We start from the raw sequence: 18169 nt of genomic DNA, 5'->3' as shown, positions 1-18169 counted from the left end.
GTTCTTTGAAAAGACAAGTGTTTGAATGAAAATTCCCAAGATACAAAATGTGAAAAAGCACACAAGGATAGAATTTTTGTTTAAGTCTTTAGAGCTATAATTAGAGCTGGAAGTGACTTAGAAATTATCTAGACCAGTTCACTTATTTCACAGGTAAAGAACTGTGTATTTTGGAGGTAAACTCTCTCTCTCTCTATATATATATATGTATATATGATATGTGTTTGTGTGTGCGTATGTGTGTGTGTATATATATATATATATTCACACGTGTGTATGAAATATATAAACATATTTAGAAAAAATAAATGTCTTCCTAAATAAATCTATCTATATATGTAAAATGTATAACATACAAACATTTATATAGGGCAAGAATAAATTCTTCCACATATATATATATATATATCAAGGTTGGGGGAGGGATATGAAATGAGCAGACTTCTTAAAGCAGCATTCTAAAGGTCTCTCAATCCCTCATAAATTTAAAAACCATTTACTTCTTCATCAAGTGACCTTTTTGGTTCCAAGGAACAGAAAAAAAAGTCACATTATTCAAATGCAAAGGGACGAATTATTGATAAGAAAGAAAAATAAATATTGCAACAGATATTCAAGGACTGCAAATACCATCTGAAGTGCCTAGTCTGACAGGGGAAGGAAGCAGGGTGGCTCTCCAGATCCCAGATCACAGAGTTTGGGGTACCATTATCAAAAGATGGGGGGCTGGACACTAGGGGGCAGGTGAGGGCAAAGATAGCTAATGCTCTCTCCCCACTGGCCAGTCTTCTCCTTTAAAATGCATTCCTCTCCTTTATAAATGAAGCTTAAGCATCTGCCTAACCTAAGTAAATCAGTTTGTGTTCACAATATATGAACTTTCTTCTCCCAGTATAGAAATAATAAAACTTTGGAGTTGTGCCCTTTAGATAATCACCGTTAATGTAGATCAGAGGTCAGAAAACTATAACCCTGGGGCCAAATCGGCTGATCTGTTTTTACAGAACAAGTTTTATGGAAAAATATCCAGGACGGCTGGGCTCGTTTTTGTGTTGTTTATGGCAGCTTTTGCACTAAAACAGCAGGACTGAGTAACTGCAACAGGGATGGAACCCAGATGGCCTGCAGTGCTTCCACTATTTCTTATCTGACCCTCTAGAGATAGTTTGCCCACCCCAGTGGAGATAGTGAAGAATTGGCCCGTTTCTTAATGGGGAAAACTTGCATGGGCTCCTGCTTCCAATGAGACAGATTGAGCCGGCGTCTGCCCAGGAAGGATGTCAGGGGACAGGGTGCCACCTCCCTGCCTCCTTCCCGGCCTCCCCCGCCCCCACCCTCGCCACTCCGCCCCGTCCATCCTTAACCCTTTGTTCTCTGTCCTTTGCCAGACTCCGACCTGAGCATGCGCACACTGAGCACGCCCAGCCCAGCCCTGATATGCCCACCCAACCTGCCGGGATTTCAGAATGGAAGGGGCTCGTCCACCTCCTCGTCCTCCATCACCGGGGAGACGGTGGCCATGGTCCACTCCCCGCCCCCGACTCGCCTCACCCACCCGCTCATTCGGCTGGCCTCCAGGCCCCAGAAGGAGCAGGCCAGCATCGAGCGGCTCCCGGACCACGCCATGGTGCAGGTCTTCTCCTTCCTGCCCACCAACCAGCTGTGCCGCTGCGCGCGCGTGTGCCGCCGCTGGTACAACCTGGCCTGGGACCCGCGCCTCTGGAGGACTATCCGCCTGACGGGCGAGACCATCAACGTGGACCGCGCCCTCAAGGTGCTCACCCGCAGACTCTGTCAGGACACACCCAACGTCTGTCTCATGCTGGAAACCGTCAGTGTCAGTGGCTGCAGGCGGCTCACGGACCGAGGTCTTTACACCATTGCCCAGTGCTGCCCGGAGCTCCGGCGGCTGGAAGTCTCCGGCTGCTACAACATCTCCAACGAGGCAGTCTTCGACGTGGTGTCCCTCTGTCCCAACCTGGAGCACCTGGATGTGTCAGGTATGTGGCCATCCGTGGGCCCTTCCCAGCGCATCCTCCCAAAGCAGGAGAGGACGCTGACACTTGGGAAGGGTCCCCCTTTGTGATATTCAGGGCTCAGCAGGGTGACTCTTCTTCCTATAAAACTGTCTTTATGGAACCATGATTCTGGGGGCCAGAGGTATCCCTTTTGTCAAATGATGTCAACTTCTTAAAGGAGTTAGAGGCATCTTATGTCTGGCAATTCAAGTTAGTGTGCCTTTTTTATTTCTTGATGTGGACCTTTTAAAAAGTCTTTATTGAATGTGTTACAATATAGCTTCTGGTTTATGTTCTGGTTTCTTGCCCAAGAAGCGTGTGAGAGCTTAGCTCCCTGACCAGGGCTAGAACCTGCTTTGGAAGGTGAAGTCTTAACCACTGGAGCAGCTAGGCAAGTCCCACAAGTTAGTGTGACTGTCAAGTGTGTCTTTCCTCCCCATAATTCTCAAAGTAATTTCAGAGCAACCGTAGATAGGTGGTGGTGGTGTTAGTCACTCAGTCATATCTGACTCTTTGAGATCCCCTGGGCTGTAGCCCACCAGGCTCCTCTGTCCTTGGAATTCTCCAAGCAAGAATACTGGAGTGAGTTGCTGTTCCCTTTTCCAGGGGATCTTCCCGACCCAGGGATCGAAGCTGGGTCTCCTACTGAGCCAGCAGGGCAGCACAAACCATGGATAATGGGAACTAAGTATCTAATCACAGATAAATGAGAGCCAGCTCTCTAGCTGAAACCAAAGTAGTTTAGAAACTGCCCTGACATCCACTGGTCACTGTCGCATGGAGCCTGAGAGCTGTGTTTAAGCTGATTCTGTGCTGTGGCCAGTGGTCACCATGGCTGGAAATTTTGCAGACATTGGGAAAAATCCATCATGGCTCAGGGTCTCCTCATATTTCACTCCTACCCTCCTCAGCCTTGGGTTGCTTTTGTATCTTTTCTCAAGGAATATTCTTTTATTTCCCAAACTTATTTATTTTTAATTGAAGGAAAATCATTTCTCAGTATTGTATTGGCCTCTGCCATCAAGCAGTATTCTTAATTACAGAGTACAAGGGTAGGGCCCACCAAGTGAAGCCTTTGAAAGTGAAGTCAAAGTTGCTCAGTCGTGTCCTCCTGTTTGCAACTCCATGGACTTATACAGTCCATAGAATTCTCCAGGCCAGAATACTGGCGTGGGTAGCCTTTCCCTTCTCCAGGGGATCTTCCCAACCCAAGGATCAAACCCAAGTCTCCCGCAACACAGGTGGATTCTTTACCAGCTGAGCCACAAGGGAAGCCCAAGAATACTGGAGTGGGTAGCCTTTCCCTTCTCCAGCAGATCTTCCCGACCCAGGAATCGAACCAGGGTCTCCTGCATTGCAGGCGGATTCTTTACCAACTGAGCTATGAGGGAAGCCCTTTCGTTCTTTTTTTAAAATGAAGGAACTCCCAGCATGGCTGCTTTGCTTGCAAACCTCTCACAGGCAGGAAGAATTAAAGCCCAGACTCGCACTGAGGCGCCAGACGTGGATCCAGCCAGACTAACAGCCTTTCTTTATCTCATCTGCTACCCAGTCAAAAGATGCACATTTGAGAGGCTGGAGTGTGTGAGATGCAACTGGGAGTTAAAGAAATGAGCAGCGCGAGCCACAACCTCAGGGACTGTTGGGGAGGGGTTGAAAGTAAAAACCACTGAACAGGCCAAGAAATAGAGTTGGGGATTTACCAGCATCTGAGGTAAACGATATCCTCTAACAAAACCTGAGGTAAAAGTCAGCTCTCGGAGCTCACTCACTCTTTTGAAAACCGACATCTGAAAATATTTCCGATGACAGTCAATTATTTCTCGTACATTCTTTCCCTGCTCCCCGCCTTGAGTTGGCTCCAGCACAAAGCCATGGAAACCGTATGTTCAGTTAGTCGTGAGCAGCTGTTGGCATAAAGAAACAGGAAACGAAGAGGTTTTCTTACATTCCCCCCCCCCCCCCAAGGAATTCTGGAAAGAGAAAGCATTATGATGCGGTGGGAACTAGCTTCAAAAGTCTGTGATTTGGGACAGTTCACAGCTTTCCCTAGATGTCTTTCCTCTTCTTTTTTTTAAAAAAAAAAAAAAAAAAGAACAGGGGTGTGGGGACTAAGGGATTGGATTCTTTAACATTCAAAGGTTCTGAACCCTGTGGGCCTCTTTTATAAACACCTCATTTTCTTTTATTTTTCTTAGATTAGAAAATGACACCATTTTGGAATCCCCATCTTTGTTAAAGGGGCTCCCCCGTGCACCCTCAGGACAGGCTGCGAGTAATTGTATTTTGTCTTTGGGCTTCTTTTGAGATTCAGAAATATGGAAAGTGCCTGGGCTGTTTGGGGATGGAAATTTCCAGGCTTCTAGCCTGAGTGAGTGGACCCTGCTTGGCCCCTGTGCTAACCGTTATGTATTAAGCTTCTCCCTATCAACCTGACCTGGATATCTGTGTAAATAAAGACTGTGTAAACGGGGGAATCTCTAACTCACTGAGAGCACAGAATTGTAAATATTGGCAGGAATGGTGGTGGGTATTTTCAGGTAGATGAACTCCAACTACCCAACCACTCCTAAGGGTGGACTTGTGTCGCCACCTCCGAACGGTGCCCTCCAGTGGCAATATACCTGCCACTGAGCATAGAGCTTGGCTGGTCTACAGCTTAACTCCCCCAGAGAACGTGAGACTGCCCCTCCCATCCCTAGCATGCCTGCCTTGAAAGTTATCTTTAAAAGTCACTGAAAGTTACTATAACTAGCCCTAGCATTTATTCATTATCACTTATTACCTTTTATTAATGTTTAGTCATGGTTCTCTAGGGCTTCCCTGGTGACTCAGTGGTAAAGAATATGCCTGCTAATGCAGGAGACTCGGGTTCAATCCCTGGGTTGGGAAGATCCTCTGGAAAAGGAAATGGCAACACATTCCAGTATTCTTGCCTGGAGAATCCAATGGACAGAGGAACCTGGAAAGCAACAGTCTATGGGGTTGCAAAGAGTCAGACACAACTGAGTGACTAGACAACACGATTCTCCAGAGAAATAGAAGCAACAGTGTATGTGTGTGTATGTGTATATATATATATGGGACAGTTATATATATATATGAGGTGTTTTATATGTATGTCCCAGTTATATATATATGTCCCATATATGTGTGTGTGTATATATATATGTGTGTGTGTGTGTGTGTGTGTACATACATATAAAGAGATTACCTGCCTCTTGAGAAATGTGTTTGCAGGTCAAGAAGCAACAGTTAGAACTGGACATGGAATAAGGGACTGGTCCCAAAATAGGAAAGGAGTATGTTAACACTGTATATTGTCGCCCTGCTTATTTAACTTATATGCAAAGTACATCATGCAAAATGCCAGGCTGGATGAAGCACAATCTGGAATCAACATTGCCTGGAGAAATATCAATAACCTCAGATATGCAGATGATACTACCCTTATGGCAGAAAGCAAAGAGGAACTAAAGAGCCTCTTGATGAAAGTAAAAGAGGAGAATGAAAAAGCTGGCTTAAAACTCAACATTCAAAAAACAAAGATCATAGCATCTGGTCCCATCACTTCATGGCAAATAGATGAGAAAACAAATAGATGGAAATAGTGACAGACTTTATTTTATTGGGCTTCAAAATCACTGCAGATGGTGCCTGCAGCCATGACATGAAAAGACACTTAATCCTTGGAAGAAAAGCTATGACAAACCTACTAAACAGCGTATTAAAAAGCAGAGACATCACTTTGCCAGAAAAGATCTGTCTAGTCAAAGCTATGGTTTTTCCAATAGTCATGTATGGATATGAGAGTTGGACCATAAAGAAAGTTGAGCACTGAAGAATTGGCGCTTTTGAACTGTGGTGTTGGAGAAGACTCTAGACAGTCCCTTGGACTGCAAGGAGATCAAACCAGTCAATCCTAAAGAAAATCAGTCCTGAATATTAATTGGAAGGACTGATGCTGAAGCTGAAACTCCAATACTTTGGCCACCTGATGCAAAGAACTGACTCATTGGTAAAGACCCTGAAGCTGGGAAAGAGTGAAGGCAGGAGGAGAAGGGGACAACAAAGGATGAGATGGCTGGATGGCATCACCAATCCAATGGACGTGAGTTTGAGCAAGCTCCAGAAGACAGTGAAGGATAGGGAAGCTTGGCATGCTGCAGTCCATGGGGTTGCAAAGAATGACTTAGCCACTGAACGACAACAACCATATGCATTGGGAAGGGCAGTCTGCCTGAGTCTCCTGGTTCAAATGTTAATCTTATCCAGAAAAATGCTCACAGGCACACCCAGAAATAAGGTTTAGCCAAATATCTTGGCACTCTGTCACCTAGTCAAGTTGACACATAAAATTAACCATCACAATTAATAACATCTCTAAACATCAATAGAATATATTACAACTAACCAATTTTTAAAGTTTAAATCTTATGATTATTACAAGTGAAGTTGCTTCCAAAGGTTCCCCTATACTTGGAGACCTGGGAGTCCTCCTTACTACCCTTCCTGATCTGTTATATGAGACCAATTGAGTCCTGTCCAGGTGATTCTACTCCCCCAGAATGTTAAGTCCACCCCCTCTCTTCTGCCTGCCTGCCTGGATGCATGCTTGCCCTATCACTGGCCTTACACCCACCTCAACTCCATCAATACACCTTCTATACAACCAAGGTCCAGAGGAATGTTTTCAAACTGAAAAGCTAACCCTTCATTTCCCTGCATAAAATCTCCAATCCCTCCTCGTGACATGTAGGAAAAAAGTTGCTTAGCAAAGCATATATGGCACTTCATGAGCTGCTCTTTCTAGGTTCAAATCTCACCCTGCCCCTAGTAACCTGAATGCTGTGTTTCCTGGAACCATTTGAATTTCCCAAGTACACCACGCCTGTGCACACTATGATGTGTGGGCACCTCTCTGACCTGCATGCCATTCCCTCTTCTGCCCCCTTTCACCTCCCCCAAAACCTTCTTAACAGATGTCTCATTGCTGAAGGCCCAGTGCAAGCATCCCCTAAGTAAAGCCTTTCCTGCCTGACCCCCGGGAAGCTGAGGGTATCCTCCCAGGTGTCTGCATTTTGAGTGTAAGCAGGTAGAGCATTGCTCGGTTTTGCAACTGGGTACTTGTGTATTCTCAATTCATTATGAGTTTTATATGGGAAAAAATGAGGCATGGTTTATATCTGTACTTTGTGATAATGTAATTCGTTCAACAGAGGAGTTTCAAAGCCCCAGTCATCTTGATATCTAAAGGGTTCAAACAAAGTTGTCATTCGTGACTACTCTGAACAAGCGCTCGGGAAGCTATAGCGCAGTGACTAAAACTTCCTCATCAGTAAAACAGTTGGTTGGGAGGACTAGATGAGTTCATTCATGTTAAGTTCTCCCATGTGTGTTTTATTCAGTAACACACTTACGAGGCAGTAGTTGGTCTTTGTTGATATCATCCTTTTATATCCCAGAGTATTATTACCCAATAATGAGAGAAGGTGGTAATGAGCATTTTTGTGAAAGCTGAACCAAATCTGGAATTAATTAAAGATAGCCCCAGATTTGTTCAACCCATACTGTCCACTCCTGGTTGTGTAATATCCCTACTCCTTATCCTGCATGGTAAAACAGGCCCCCAATATCCGACCCCAGTGGATTATTCCCATCTTAGCTGCCACACAGGATAAATCCTGTGTTTTATCCTGTGAATATTGCTCACTCCCCCTCTGCCTCCATACTTTCCTGTCCCTTGAATTTGCTCCTGCTATTACTTTATACTACCTGGGTTCCATATTTGTGTATTCAAATTATTTCTCTCTTCCAAGAATCCCCACTCCCAAGACTTATGATACCCCAGTGTCTAAATATTCACTTCATGCTGGTACATCTATCATACATCTCTCATGCAATTCATCAATTGCATGCTATTTCTTAGTCAATTCTTACCATCCCTGCTCTATTAGAAGTCTTAGATCAGGAAAATTCTCTCTAGTCTGACTGTACAAGTCATATAATCTCACTGAATCTGAGATGCCTCATCTTTAAAAAATGAAGTTCAAAGGGAATGATTTCTCATGTTCTCTGCAAGTCTGTAATATATACATGCATCCACTGGCCACAGATATTACCCATTGAGCCATGAATCAGTTTATTTTCAACCCAAACTTAGCAAATCTATAAAAGGGCTAAAGCTGAAATTTAAAATGATTGACCTAAAACGATGTAAGCATATCAAAATAGTGTCTTCATCAAAACTGAGCTAAGCTAGTATTTCATTAAATTAGGGTTTGGTTTTAAAATGCAGACAAATATTTCCCTGGACCGAATAGAGTATTCTTCCTGGAGTGCAGCAGATTTTACTGGATATTTTTTCTTAAATAGGAAACTGGAACTAAGAGTTTAGGAACAAAGTTGTCCTGTGATTGTTAAGTGCCTTCACCGTCATGTCATGACAGATGGGCAGCCACTATGTGAACCTACAGATTCAGCATAAGCAGGATCGCAGTCAGTGTAAAACAAGAGCTTCAAAACAAAGGGAGAGTTCAGAGCGACAATTGAGGGGTACCAACCACCTTCTGCAAAACCACAGAGCCCCCTGGAGTTGTGCGCACAGGCTCTGACAAGCCACATCTTTGTTCTCCAGTGCTGGGGTGTATGCTTCGCTGCTTCCTGAAATTCTTCGACTTGGTAGCACATGGCTTCTGAATGTCATTATTCCCAGGACCTGAATTTCATATTATAAGAGTTTCCTGGGCAGCCTGCCAGGAGTGGGAGGAAAGTCCCCATTAACACTATCACGTGGTCGCTTAGAAGGCTTGGAGATGACATCATCAGCCAAGGCACGGAGCCCCGGAGGTGAGGCGCCTGGCTTTAGAGCGGCAGAGGGATTTGGGTGGAGGAGAGAGAAAATGAAAAGTATATGTACAGTCTACATAGTGGAAGGAAATATATGTATGTATTACATTTATATGATGTATTTGGCTATGTATATTAATGATATATGTTCATATACTAAAATAGACTGTGTACATATTTTAAATAGTAATATACAATGAACTGAAATATATAATGAAATGAGTGTTTCATATGTCATAAAATATATAATAGTTATATAATATATGGTATAAATATATACATATAAAATTTATTCCCACACATATTTAGGGGAAAGGAGTTTAGAGAGGCATCTAAAGATATCTTCCTGAGTACTAATTTCCTTATCTAGAAAACAGATTGTTTAAAGAATCAAGTGGGAAAAAAAAAGAATGAAGAAAATCAATAAACGTTTTCTCAAATGTTTATAAAAAGCACTTTGTAAATGTTATCTTTCAACAGAAATAAAAGACATTATAATTAACTATAAAATAGTTGGTTTATCAATGTTAGATATACCTCAGCCTCGATCACAATCCTGAGGATATTTAAATGTTGGAAGTTGGATTATCCTATCAGGTTTTCCTATAAAAGACTGCATGAAAATGAAGGAAAGTGAAGTCACTCAGTGTGTCCAACTCTTTATGACCGCCATGAACTATACAGTCCATGGAATTCTCCAGGCCAGAATACTGGAGTGGGTAGCCTTTCCCTTCTCCAGGGGATCTTCCCAACCCAGGGATCAAACCCAGGTCTCCCACATTGCAGGCAGACTCTTTACCAGCTGAGCCACAGGGAAGCCCAAGAATACTGGAGTGGGTAGCCTATCCCTTCTCCAGCAGATCATCCCGACCCAGGAATCGAACTGGGGTCTCCTGCATTGTAGGCGGATCCTTTTCCAACTGAGCTATCAGAGAAGCCCTGATATATAGGGACTGTATACACTCTATAAATCATTCATTCATTTATTCAACAGGTACTTAGTGAGAACCAGCTCTGAACGAGGTATGAGGGATACAGCAGTGAAGAGTGTGAGTCCTTTTTTCTCAGGAACTTACATTCCATGAGGACAGCAAACACATAAATAAGTGTGAATGAAAGTGAATAAATAGGTATATAATGCCTCAAAGTGATAACGAATGCTGAAAATAAATGGGAGTCAGGCAGAGGGTACTGGTTCATTCAGGATGACTCACAAAGAGTTGTCCTATGAAAGGACAGTTGCTCTGAAGCCTAAGAAAGTGGGGGTGACCCAGGGCGTTATCCAGGGAGGCCCTGTCCAGTGCACAGTTGCTGAGGCAGGGAGGCACCTGAGCCATCTGGGAACTAGCATGGAGGCCAGTGGGCTTGGAAGAGGGGGAAGGCATAAGGGCCCAGGGGTGCAGGTCCTTGGAGGCCCCCTTTCGACGTGAGCTTTTACACTTGTAGTGAGACAGCCTTGAGCATGACAGGAGTACTGTTCCAGGATGTGTCTGGCAGCTGTGAAAATAGATCGTAGCAGGTAAAAGCAGGACAAACTGGTTGAAGGGATAGAGGATAATCCTGATTTTGTTCTTCCTGGACCAGAGAAGGTGGAACTGAATCCCTAGACGGTCACTTTGTTAGACTAATGACATATATTTCCCATGGTTTTCAAAGTATATCCATATCCATTACCTGGTTGCATCCTCATTATTATATCCCCAGAGTTATAGGCATACCAGCTACTCACTCCCGCTTCAGAGGAGAGTCTTGAGACTCAGAAAACTTAACCCTCCTGCCTCAGACCATAAAAAGTAGACCTGAGATGGATTGTGACTCCCAAGCCAGTGCTCTTTCTGCCAAACCGCAGTCATGGTCCAGCCTTCTATTTCCTATCTCACTTCTTTGGATCAGAGAGCTACCAGACCACTGCAGGGTAAGAACTGAGCTTCCTGAACTTTCCAGAACCAGGATGGGATATTTACACACACAGTCTCATGTCTTCTTTACAGCCATCTTCCAGGGAAGCAGAGCACCCTTATTTTAAAGCAAAGGACCTACTTGAAGGACCGATTTGCCCAAACGTCAGGCCAACCACTGATGGATCTAGATCCATTGGAACCCTTATCTTTCTGATTCTAAAACCCCAAAGCCTCTTAAGCCCAGAGTAGTTAAATGATGAAATGAACACGGAAAGCCCATTCTTGCATTCCTTCTCCTGAGGGGCCAGGAAGGGAAGGGACCCAAATCCAGAGATGGCTAGGAATCTATTCAGGAGCCCCCCCACCATTCCCCATTCCCCAAGGTCGTTCTGAGCGTGTGTTCTGTCTCTCCGTCTAGGATGCTCCAAGGTGACCTGCATCAGCTTGACCCGCGAGGCCTCCATTAAACTGTCCCCCTTGCACGGCAAACAGATCTCCATCCGCTACCTGGACATGACGGACTGCTTCGTGCTGGAAGACGAAGGCCTGCACACCATCGCGGCCCACTGCACGCAGCTGACCCACCTGTATCTGCGGCGCTGCGTCCGCCTCACCGACGAGGGCCTCCGCTACCTGATGATCTACTGCACCTCCATCAAGGAGCTGAGCGTCAGCGACTGCCGCTTCGTCAGCGACTTTGGCCTGCGCGAGATCGCCAAGCTGGAGTCCCGCCTGCGGTACCTCAGCATTGCGCACTGCGGCCGGGTCACCGATGTGGGCATCCGCTACGTGGCCAAGTACTGCGGCAAGCTGCGCTACCTCAACGCCAGGGGCTGCGAGGGCATCACGGACCACGGCCTGGAGTACCTCGCCAAGAACTGCGCCAAACTCAAGTCCCTGGACATCGGCAAATGCCCTCTGGTCTCTGACACGGGCCTGGAGTGCCTGGCCCTGAACTGCTTCAATCTCAAGCGCCTCAGCCTCAAGTCTTGCGAGAGCATCACGGGCCAGGGCCTGCAGATCGTGGCGGCCAACTGCTTTGACCTGCAGATGCTGAACGTGCAGGACTGCGAGGTGTCCGTGGAGGCGCTGCGCTTCGTGAAACGCCACTGCAAGCGCTGCGTCATCGAGCACACCAACCCTGCCTTCTTCTGAAGGGACAGCCTCCCGCCGTCGCTGTCGCCGTACAGACCTGAACAGAACACGTTGGTTTTTTTGTTTTGTTTTGTTTTTTCAGAGCAGCCTATGTAAGCACCGACACCCACTCGGAACAGCTTCTTTCTTCCAGGAAGGTTCTTCTTAAGGATCTGGCTTTTCTTCTTTCTAATTTCTCACGGGCAACAGAGGGTTAGGAAAGGAGGGTGAGGGAGCCCCATTTCTATTCCAGACAACGGTTTTTTGCAGGGGGAATCAGGTCATTGGTGGTGATGTCTCTTCTCAAAAACATGTGCCTCAGAAAGCTGACTGCGATGTCTTTAAGAACGCCCCCTTTTCAGTTTCTTTCCTCCTGGCCACATCCCCGGAGTTCTGCACCCCATCCATCCAACCGTACCCCTCCCTCTCCTACAGTAACAACAAATTGTCAGAATAATACTGCTCATGGCACCCCACTCCAGTACTCTTGCCTGGAAAATCCCATGGACGGAGGACCCTGGTGGGCTGCAGTCCATGGGGTCGCACAGAGTCGGACACGACTGAGCAACTTCACTTTCATTTTTCACTTTCATGCATTGGAGAAGGAAATGGCAACCCACTCCAGTGTTCTTGCCTGGAGAATCCCAGGGACAGGGAAGCCTGGTGGGCTGCTGTCTATGGGGTTGCACAGAGTCAGACACGACTGAAGTGACTTAGCAGCAGCAGCCACACCTCCTCCTCTTTAAACTGCTTGACTGGCCTAAACCACACTCTCCCATCCCATACCCAAGCAAAATTCTTGTTAAATAAACGTCACAGCACCTGCTATATACGCAGCACTTATAAACCCTTTTAAAGAATCACTTGCAGCAGTTAACAGGGTGAAGGAAGAGACCTGCCTTGTTCCTCCCATCCCACTCCCGCTCCACCACTTACTAGCTGTGTGACCTTGGGCAAAACACTTGACTTCTCTGGGCTTCTGCTTCCAGCCCTGAATCAGAGGACTTCCTCTGATCTAATCAAGGATGAGCTTCATGCCCATTTTAGAATTGAGGGAACAAGAGATGTCAGTAAACCCAAGCTCCTTGGCAGCACAAGAGGCATCTACCTCTTCCAAGGATATCTATTCTGTGAGTGCTTTCAGGAGGCGTGCCAACCCCACCTCCTGTATGTTCTTCTCCCCAATCTGAGTGTCATTCAGTTTGTTTCTTTTGATGAGCGAGTCTCTTGGTCATCTTCTCTTACCCAGCCAGATGGACGGCTTCTGTACACACATGCTTTTGGCATCACCCCACTCCACCCCATCGCACGGAGGTGATGGAATTCCTAATCACAGCACAACCCACATCCCCCAGTCAGGTTGATCTTTCTGAGTGTTTCCAAGTAGGAGGGAAGACACTCACAATTTTTAATTAACAAGGGAGGCCCAGGAGAACACGTGTCCTCCAGGGTTTGTCAAATCCCTGTCGCTGCACACGTGGCGTGCACGCACACATCTGCCCTGCAGCTGGCAGGAACAGATGCCTCGGTTCTTTGTCATTCAGATCACATTTCTGTTTTCTCATCTATTTATTTTCTTGGGCATCCAGACTGCATCACGTGAAGCCTGTTGGGGTTAAGTCATAAGTGTTTATGTGTGCAGATTGCCACCCTGTGTGCCTCCCCTGTGATGTCTGCTTGTCCTTCCTCAAATATGCAGAGCAGATTTCCAGGTAGTTTAAATCCTGTCCACTCAAAAGTGCCCCACAAATGGAAGAGGGAACACGTGATAAGACGTAGGCACTGGCCCACCAGCTAAGACTTTGATATCCAACATTAAAGCCGTTGCCAAGTATAAATGTGAAATGGTCCTATTTGGATGGAAATCCATTTGCTATCCTCATTCATGCGAAGTCAGGATGCCAATAATCCCATTGCTTGTTTTCATGTCATTTCATTGATTTTTGTTAATAAGCCCATGACCTCTCTTAAATTATTCTCTGGCAACACCCCTCCTCCTTCACTTTCCAAACAGTTCATTCATTTCTTTCTCAGAGGACCCACCCTCCACACCCAGAGCCTGGTATCTCCAAGCTAAGCACATGGAACAGCTTCACATCCAGCCTATACACCGCTTGACAGCTGCACTCCCATGTCAGGCTCCCTGCGTGTCTTTGTCTTATTTTGAGAAGGAGATAGCAGTGAGATGCATCACATGATATATGGCCACCTGTCCAGTCAACACCGTCAGCAACTTGGAGGTGCAGTCAATGCCACGTGCCACAGGGAGAAAGGAATTGTTTGTCTGGGGAGAGTATCTAGTAACAACATTTAGAACCATGAAAGGGATTGAAGGTAGCATTCCCCTGCTGTGTGACTTGTGACTCTGTTCAAAGCTTCAGAATATAAGTCACAAAGGATCATCCCTAACCCTTGGTACTGAGATCTTCCAAGTGAGCCAATGTAATACTCCTAGAATAAGAGGAAAGATCCAAAACGGCTCACACAACCAGAAAGGGAGTGTCCCATTCCAAATATCTTGATCACCACCTCTTGACCATAGCACCTACACTGTCTTCCAAACTTGAGACAAAGCCAGCCTTCACACTGATTACCTGGCATGCCCTATCTTTCCCCGTTTCGGTCTTTCTCCCAGTCTGCTCTTCACCCATTCCACTTCCCCTTGTCATATGAATCTATGACAGTGGTTCCTGGGGAAACAGCTCAGCAGATTTTTAGAGACCATGCAAAAAGCCTCACTAGGAAATTTACCTGTTTTTAAACATTGCTTCCTTCCTGCCTCTGCTAAATTGAATGCTCATTGTTGTTGTTATTGTTTTTTAATTCTAATGTTCAAATCACTGCGTGCTGTATGACTCTAGAAAGCCTTAATTTACTACCACCGAGAAATAAAGCAATATGTTGGTAATCAGGTTCAGCCTCATTTAATTCCCTGGCAGAGTAGCCTGATGTTCAGATGGGGAAACTCAAGAGTGAGGGAGAAACCTGCCTCCTGTTGAAATAGAGAGCACGTCAGGTCACTGCTGCTGCTGTCAAAGTTGCACCCGTGGCTGTGTCATTCCCCTTAGCTCATTGTCTTTGGCTAAAAATTAGCAGGTAAGTAAAAATCATTACATTCACAGTTTATATCTTCAGTTCCCTAACCCACCTTTTGATGGTACAGCAAAAAAAAAAAAAAAAAAAAAAAACCTGGAAGGGGAATATGGCAACTTGATTGAAAAGGAAAAATTATCAATCGATTGGAAAAAAGGAAATGCCAAATATCTCCCTACCCAAACCTTTAGATCAGAGAAATTAGTATGGCAAAAAGCAAGTACTGAGAGGTGAATGGAAAATTCCATCTTTAGCAAGTAAAAACATTTTCAGTTCAGTTCCGTTCAGTCACCCAGTCGTGTCCGACTCTTTTCGACCCCATGAATCTCAGCATGCCAGGCCTCCCTGTCCATCACCAACTCCCGGAGTTCGCTCAGACTCAGGGCCATCGAGTCAGTGATGCCATCCAGCCATCTCATCCTCTGTCGTCCCCTTCTCCTCCTGCCCCCAATCCCTCCCAGCATCAGAGTCTTTTCCAATGAGTCAACTCTTCGCATGAGGTGGCCAAAGTACTGGAGTTTCAGCTTTAGCATCATTCCTTCCAAAGAAATCCCAGGGCTGATCTCCTTCAGAAGGGACTGGTTGGATCTCCTTGCAGCCCAAGGGACTCTCAAAAACATTTTAGGAGATGCCAATTTTAAAAGTAGCTATCCTCAACTTCCTTCTTACCCTGATTCAGCTGCTTAAGGACTATCACATAAACCAACAGGACTGTTAACTGCTTTGAAATATTAACTGAAGGTAGCTGCATACAATTCTTGTCAAGATCCCAGAATAAAGTTAGCAGTAAATAAAATGCATATGCCCTGGAGGTTCATAATTTCTTATATTGACATTTGTTGAGAATTAAAGTCTTCGAGACGTTTGACATCCAAGAGCCCACAACATGAAACCAGTTTAGTATTTTTAAGTGAAAAAGAATTTTTTTTTTGCAGTAAAACTGCCTACCATGTCTAAATTTTCACAGAAAAATCATCAGAAAGTAGTGTTTTTGTTCAATAGCTGGCAATCATGATTAGTTCAGGAAGAAGTTAATTTGCAGAAATGCTGAATAGACAGTAGAAAAGGGAGCAGGAATATTTAGTGATGAGGTAAATATTGCATGAATATGTTCATGCAGTCTATGAAACAAAACTGGTTTTCCTCTTTCCATGCTCAAATGGTTTCTTCTTTTTGCTTCACACACCAGCATGCTAAGTCGCTTCAGTTGTGTCCAACTCTGTGACCCCATGAACTGTATGTAGCCTGCCAGGCTCCTCTGTCCATGGGATTCTCCAGGCAAGAATACTGGAGTGGGTTGCCATTTTCTTCTCCAAGGAATCTTCCTGACCCAGGGATCAAACCCATGTCTCATGTTTCCTGCATTGACAGGTGGGTTCTTTAACAGTAGCGCCATCTGGAAAGCCCCTCATACAGCAGTAGTGGTTCTAAATGGTGCAGGAAGGAGTGGTGCATGGAGAGAGGAGATCCTGTTGCTGTCTCTCTGCTGGGGATGCTGATACCATACCATCATTGAGCCCTGCCTAAACACAGCTCCCGTTGCCCAAAGAGCAATTCATACTCATTCCATAAAGACGACCACCAGATGGGCAAAGTTGTTCACTGAAGGCAAGAAAATATTGGGTTGACTAATAAGTTCTTTCGGGCTTTTCTGTAAGATGGTACAAAAAACCAGACGAACTTTTTTGGTCAACCCAGTACTTCCACAGACATTCAAACTGGGGACACACCAACCAAGACTATATCCAGGATATGATGATTCCTCCTTTCCTTGAGTGCAACATTATCTCCTAAAGCCACAGGTCCATTTTTGTAGTCTTTTTTTTCCTTCTCAAGTTAGCAGATCAACTTGAATTTGAAACTACATGAGATGAAAGAGCATGGTCTTTTGGGAGCTGAATAGTTTCCACCATCCCTGCCGTTAAACAGCACAGTGGTGGCATCTTCAGCAGGATGCAGCTAGAATGCTGATCTCATGGACCATCCAGGAAGGCTACGTGAAAGCTCTAAACTATTGCTCAGGCTGCTGTTGCTGCTGCAAAGTCGCTTCAGTTGTGTCCAATTCTGTGCGACCCCATAGACAGCAGCCTACCAGGCTCCCCCATCCCTGGGATTCTCTATGCAAGAACACTGGAGTGGGTTGCCATTTCCTTCTCCAATGCATGAAAGTGAAAAGTGAAAGTGAAGTTGCTCAGTTATGTCCAACTCTTAGCGACCCCGTGGACTGCAGCCTACCAGGCTCCTCCATCCATGGGATTTTTCAGGCAAGAGTACTGGAGTTCAGAAGATAGCAATCAACATCATCCAGGTATCAAAGTAGGGCTTGGAAATATCATTAAAAAATAAAATAAAACTTGATCTAAAGATTTCCAAATCTGCTTATTTCTATGTTGTCGAATGTTTCTCCTTCTGGCCACTCAGCTATTGCATTTTATACTGATGAAATCAGCATGTCTGAATTCTATCCTGGCTCATGTAATGATCAACATATTAGGGAAACTGGATGTTGCAGTCTTTCTCCATGAACAGTGAGTCCCCAGGGAGTGCTAGTCATTTCTTCTGAAGGAGCAGATGGTACTCAGCCTCCTTTAACTCCTTTAATGAAGGTTTATTGATCAGGTACTATGAGATGTTCTGGGTGAATAAGAAACAATATCATTTCCCTAAAGGAACTCCTATCAAATAATGTCATGCAAGTTATAAGGTGGAAAAGGGAATAGAAAAAGGAGATATACTTTCATTCATTCAACAAATAAATATTTTTTTTAAGAACCTAGTATGTGTCAGACACCATGCTGGCACTAAGAGTCTTGCCCTGATGGTTGAAAAAAAGAAATAATTTGCCTTCAGTTAGTCATATGGAAATAGAAAGTTCTCTTTTGTCCTAAGGTCATCCCATAGATTAATTCCTATATACACATACACACTGTCTCTCACACACCCACACACACACATATAATCTCTAAAAGATGGGAACATTTTGAAAAAACAACACTGAAATATAAATTCTTGGAAAAACTCTAAGAACCTCAAAACAGCCTGATGCTCTCCCAAACAACATCCAGTCCAAACATACAGACACAGCCCAGAGAACTGCCATCCTGATTTCCCCAGAATCTAGCTCAAGGAGAGGAAGATTGTAGGTCCTTCTCTCAAGAATCCTTGGATTCTTCA

At 44.9% G+C, this 18169-nt stretch overlaps 1 protein-coding gene across 1 annotated transcript in view; it reads left to right on the top strand.

Annotated features, from left to right (window-relative positions):
* Window positions 1–12491, top strand: part of FBXL7 (F-box and leucine rich repeat protein 7) — a 458260-nt gene extending 445769 nt beyond the window's left edge. Inside the window, exons 3-4 of the mRNA XM_025270690.3 lie at window positions 1389–2000; window positions 11187–12491. Of these exons, the coding sequence (XP_025126475.1) occupies window positions 1389–2000; window positions 11187–11923 (1349 nt within the window). The 3' untranslated portion in view covers window positions 11924–12491. The remainder of the gene's footprint in view (window positions 1–1388; window positions 2001–11186) is intronic.
* The last annotated feature ends 5678 nt before the right edge of the window (window positions 12492–18169 follow it).

This window comes from Bubalus bubalis, chromosome 19 (genome assembly GCF_019923935.1).
Source record: "Bubalus bubalis isolate 160015118507 breed Murrah chromosome 19, NDDB_SH_1, whole genome shotgun sequence".
NCBI lineage: Eukaryota > Metazoa > Chordata > Mammalia > Artiodactyla > Bovidae > Bubalus > Bubalus bubalis.
The sequence above is the reverse complement of the archived record's forward strand: the minus strand, read 5'-3'. Positions and strand labels throughout refer to the sequence as shown.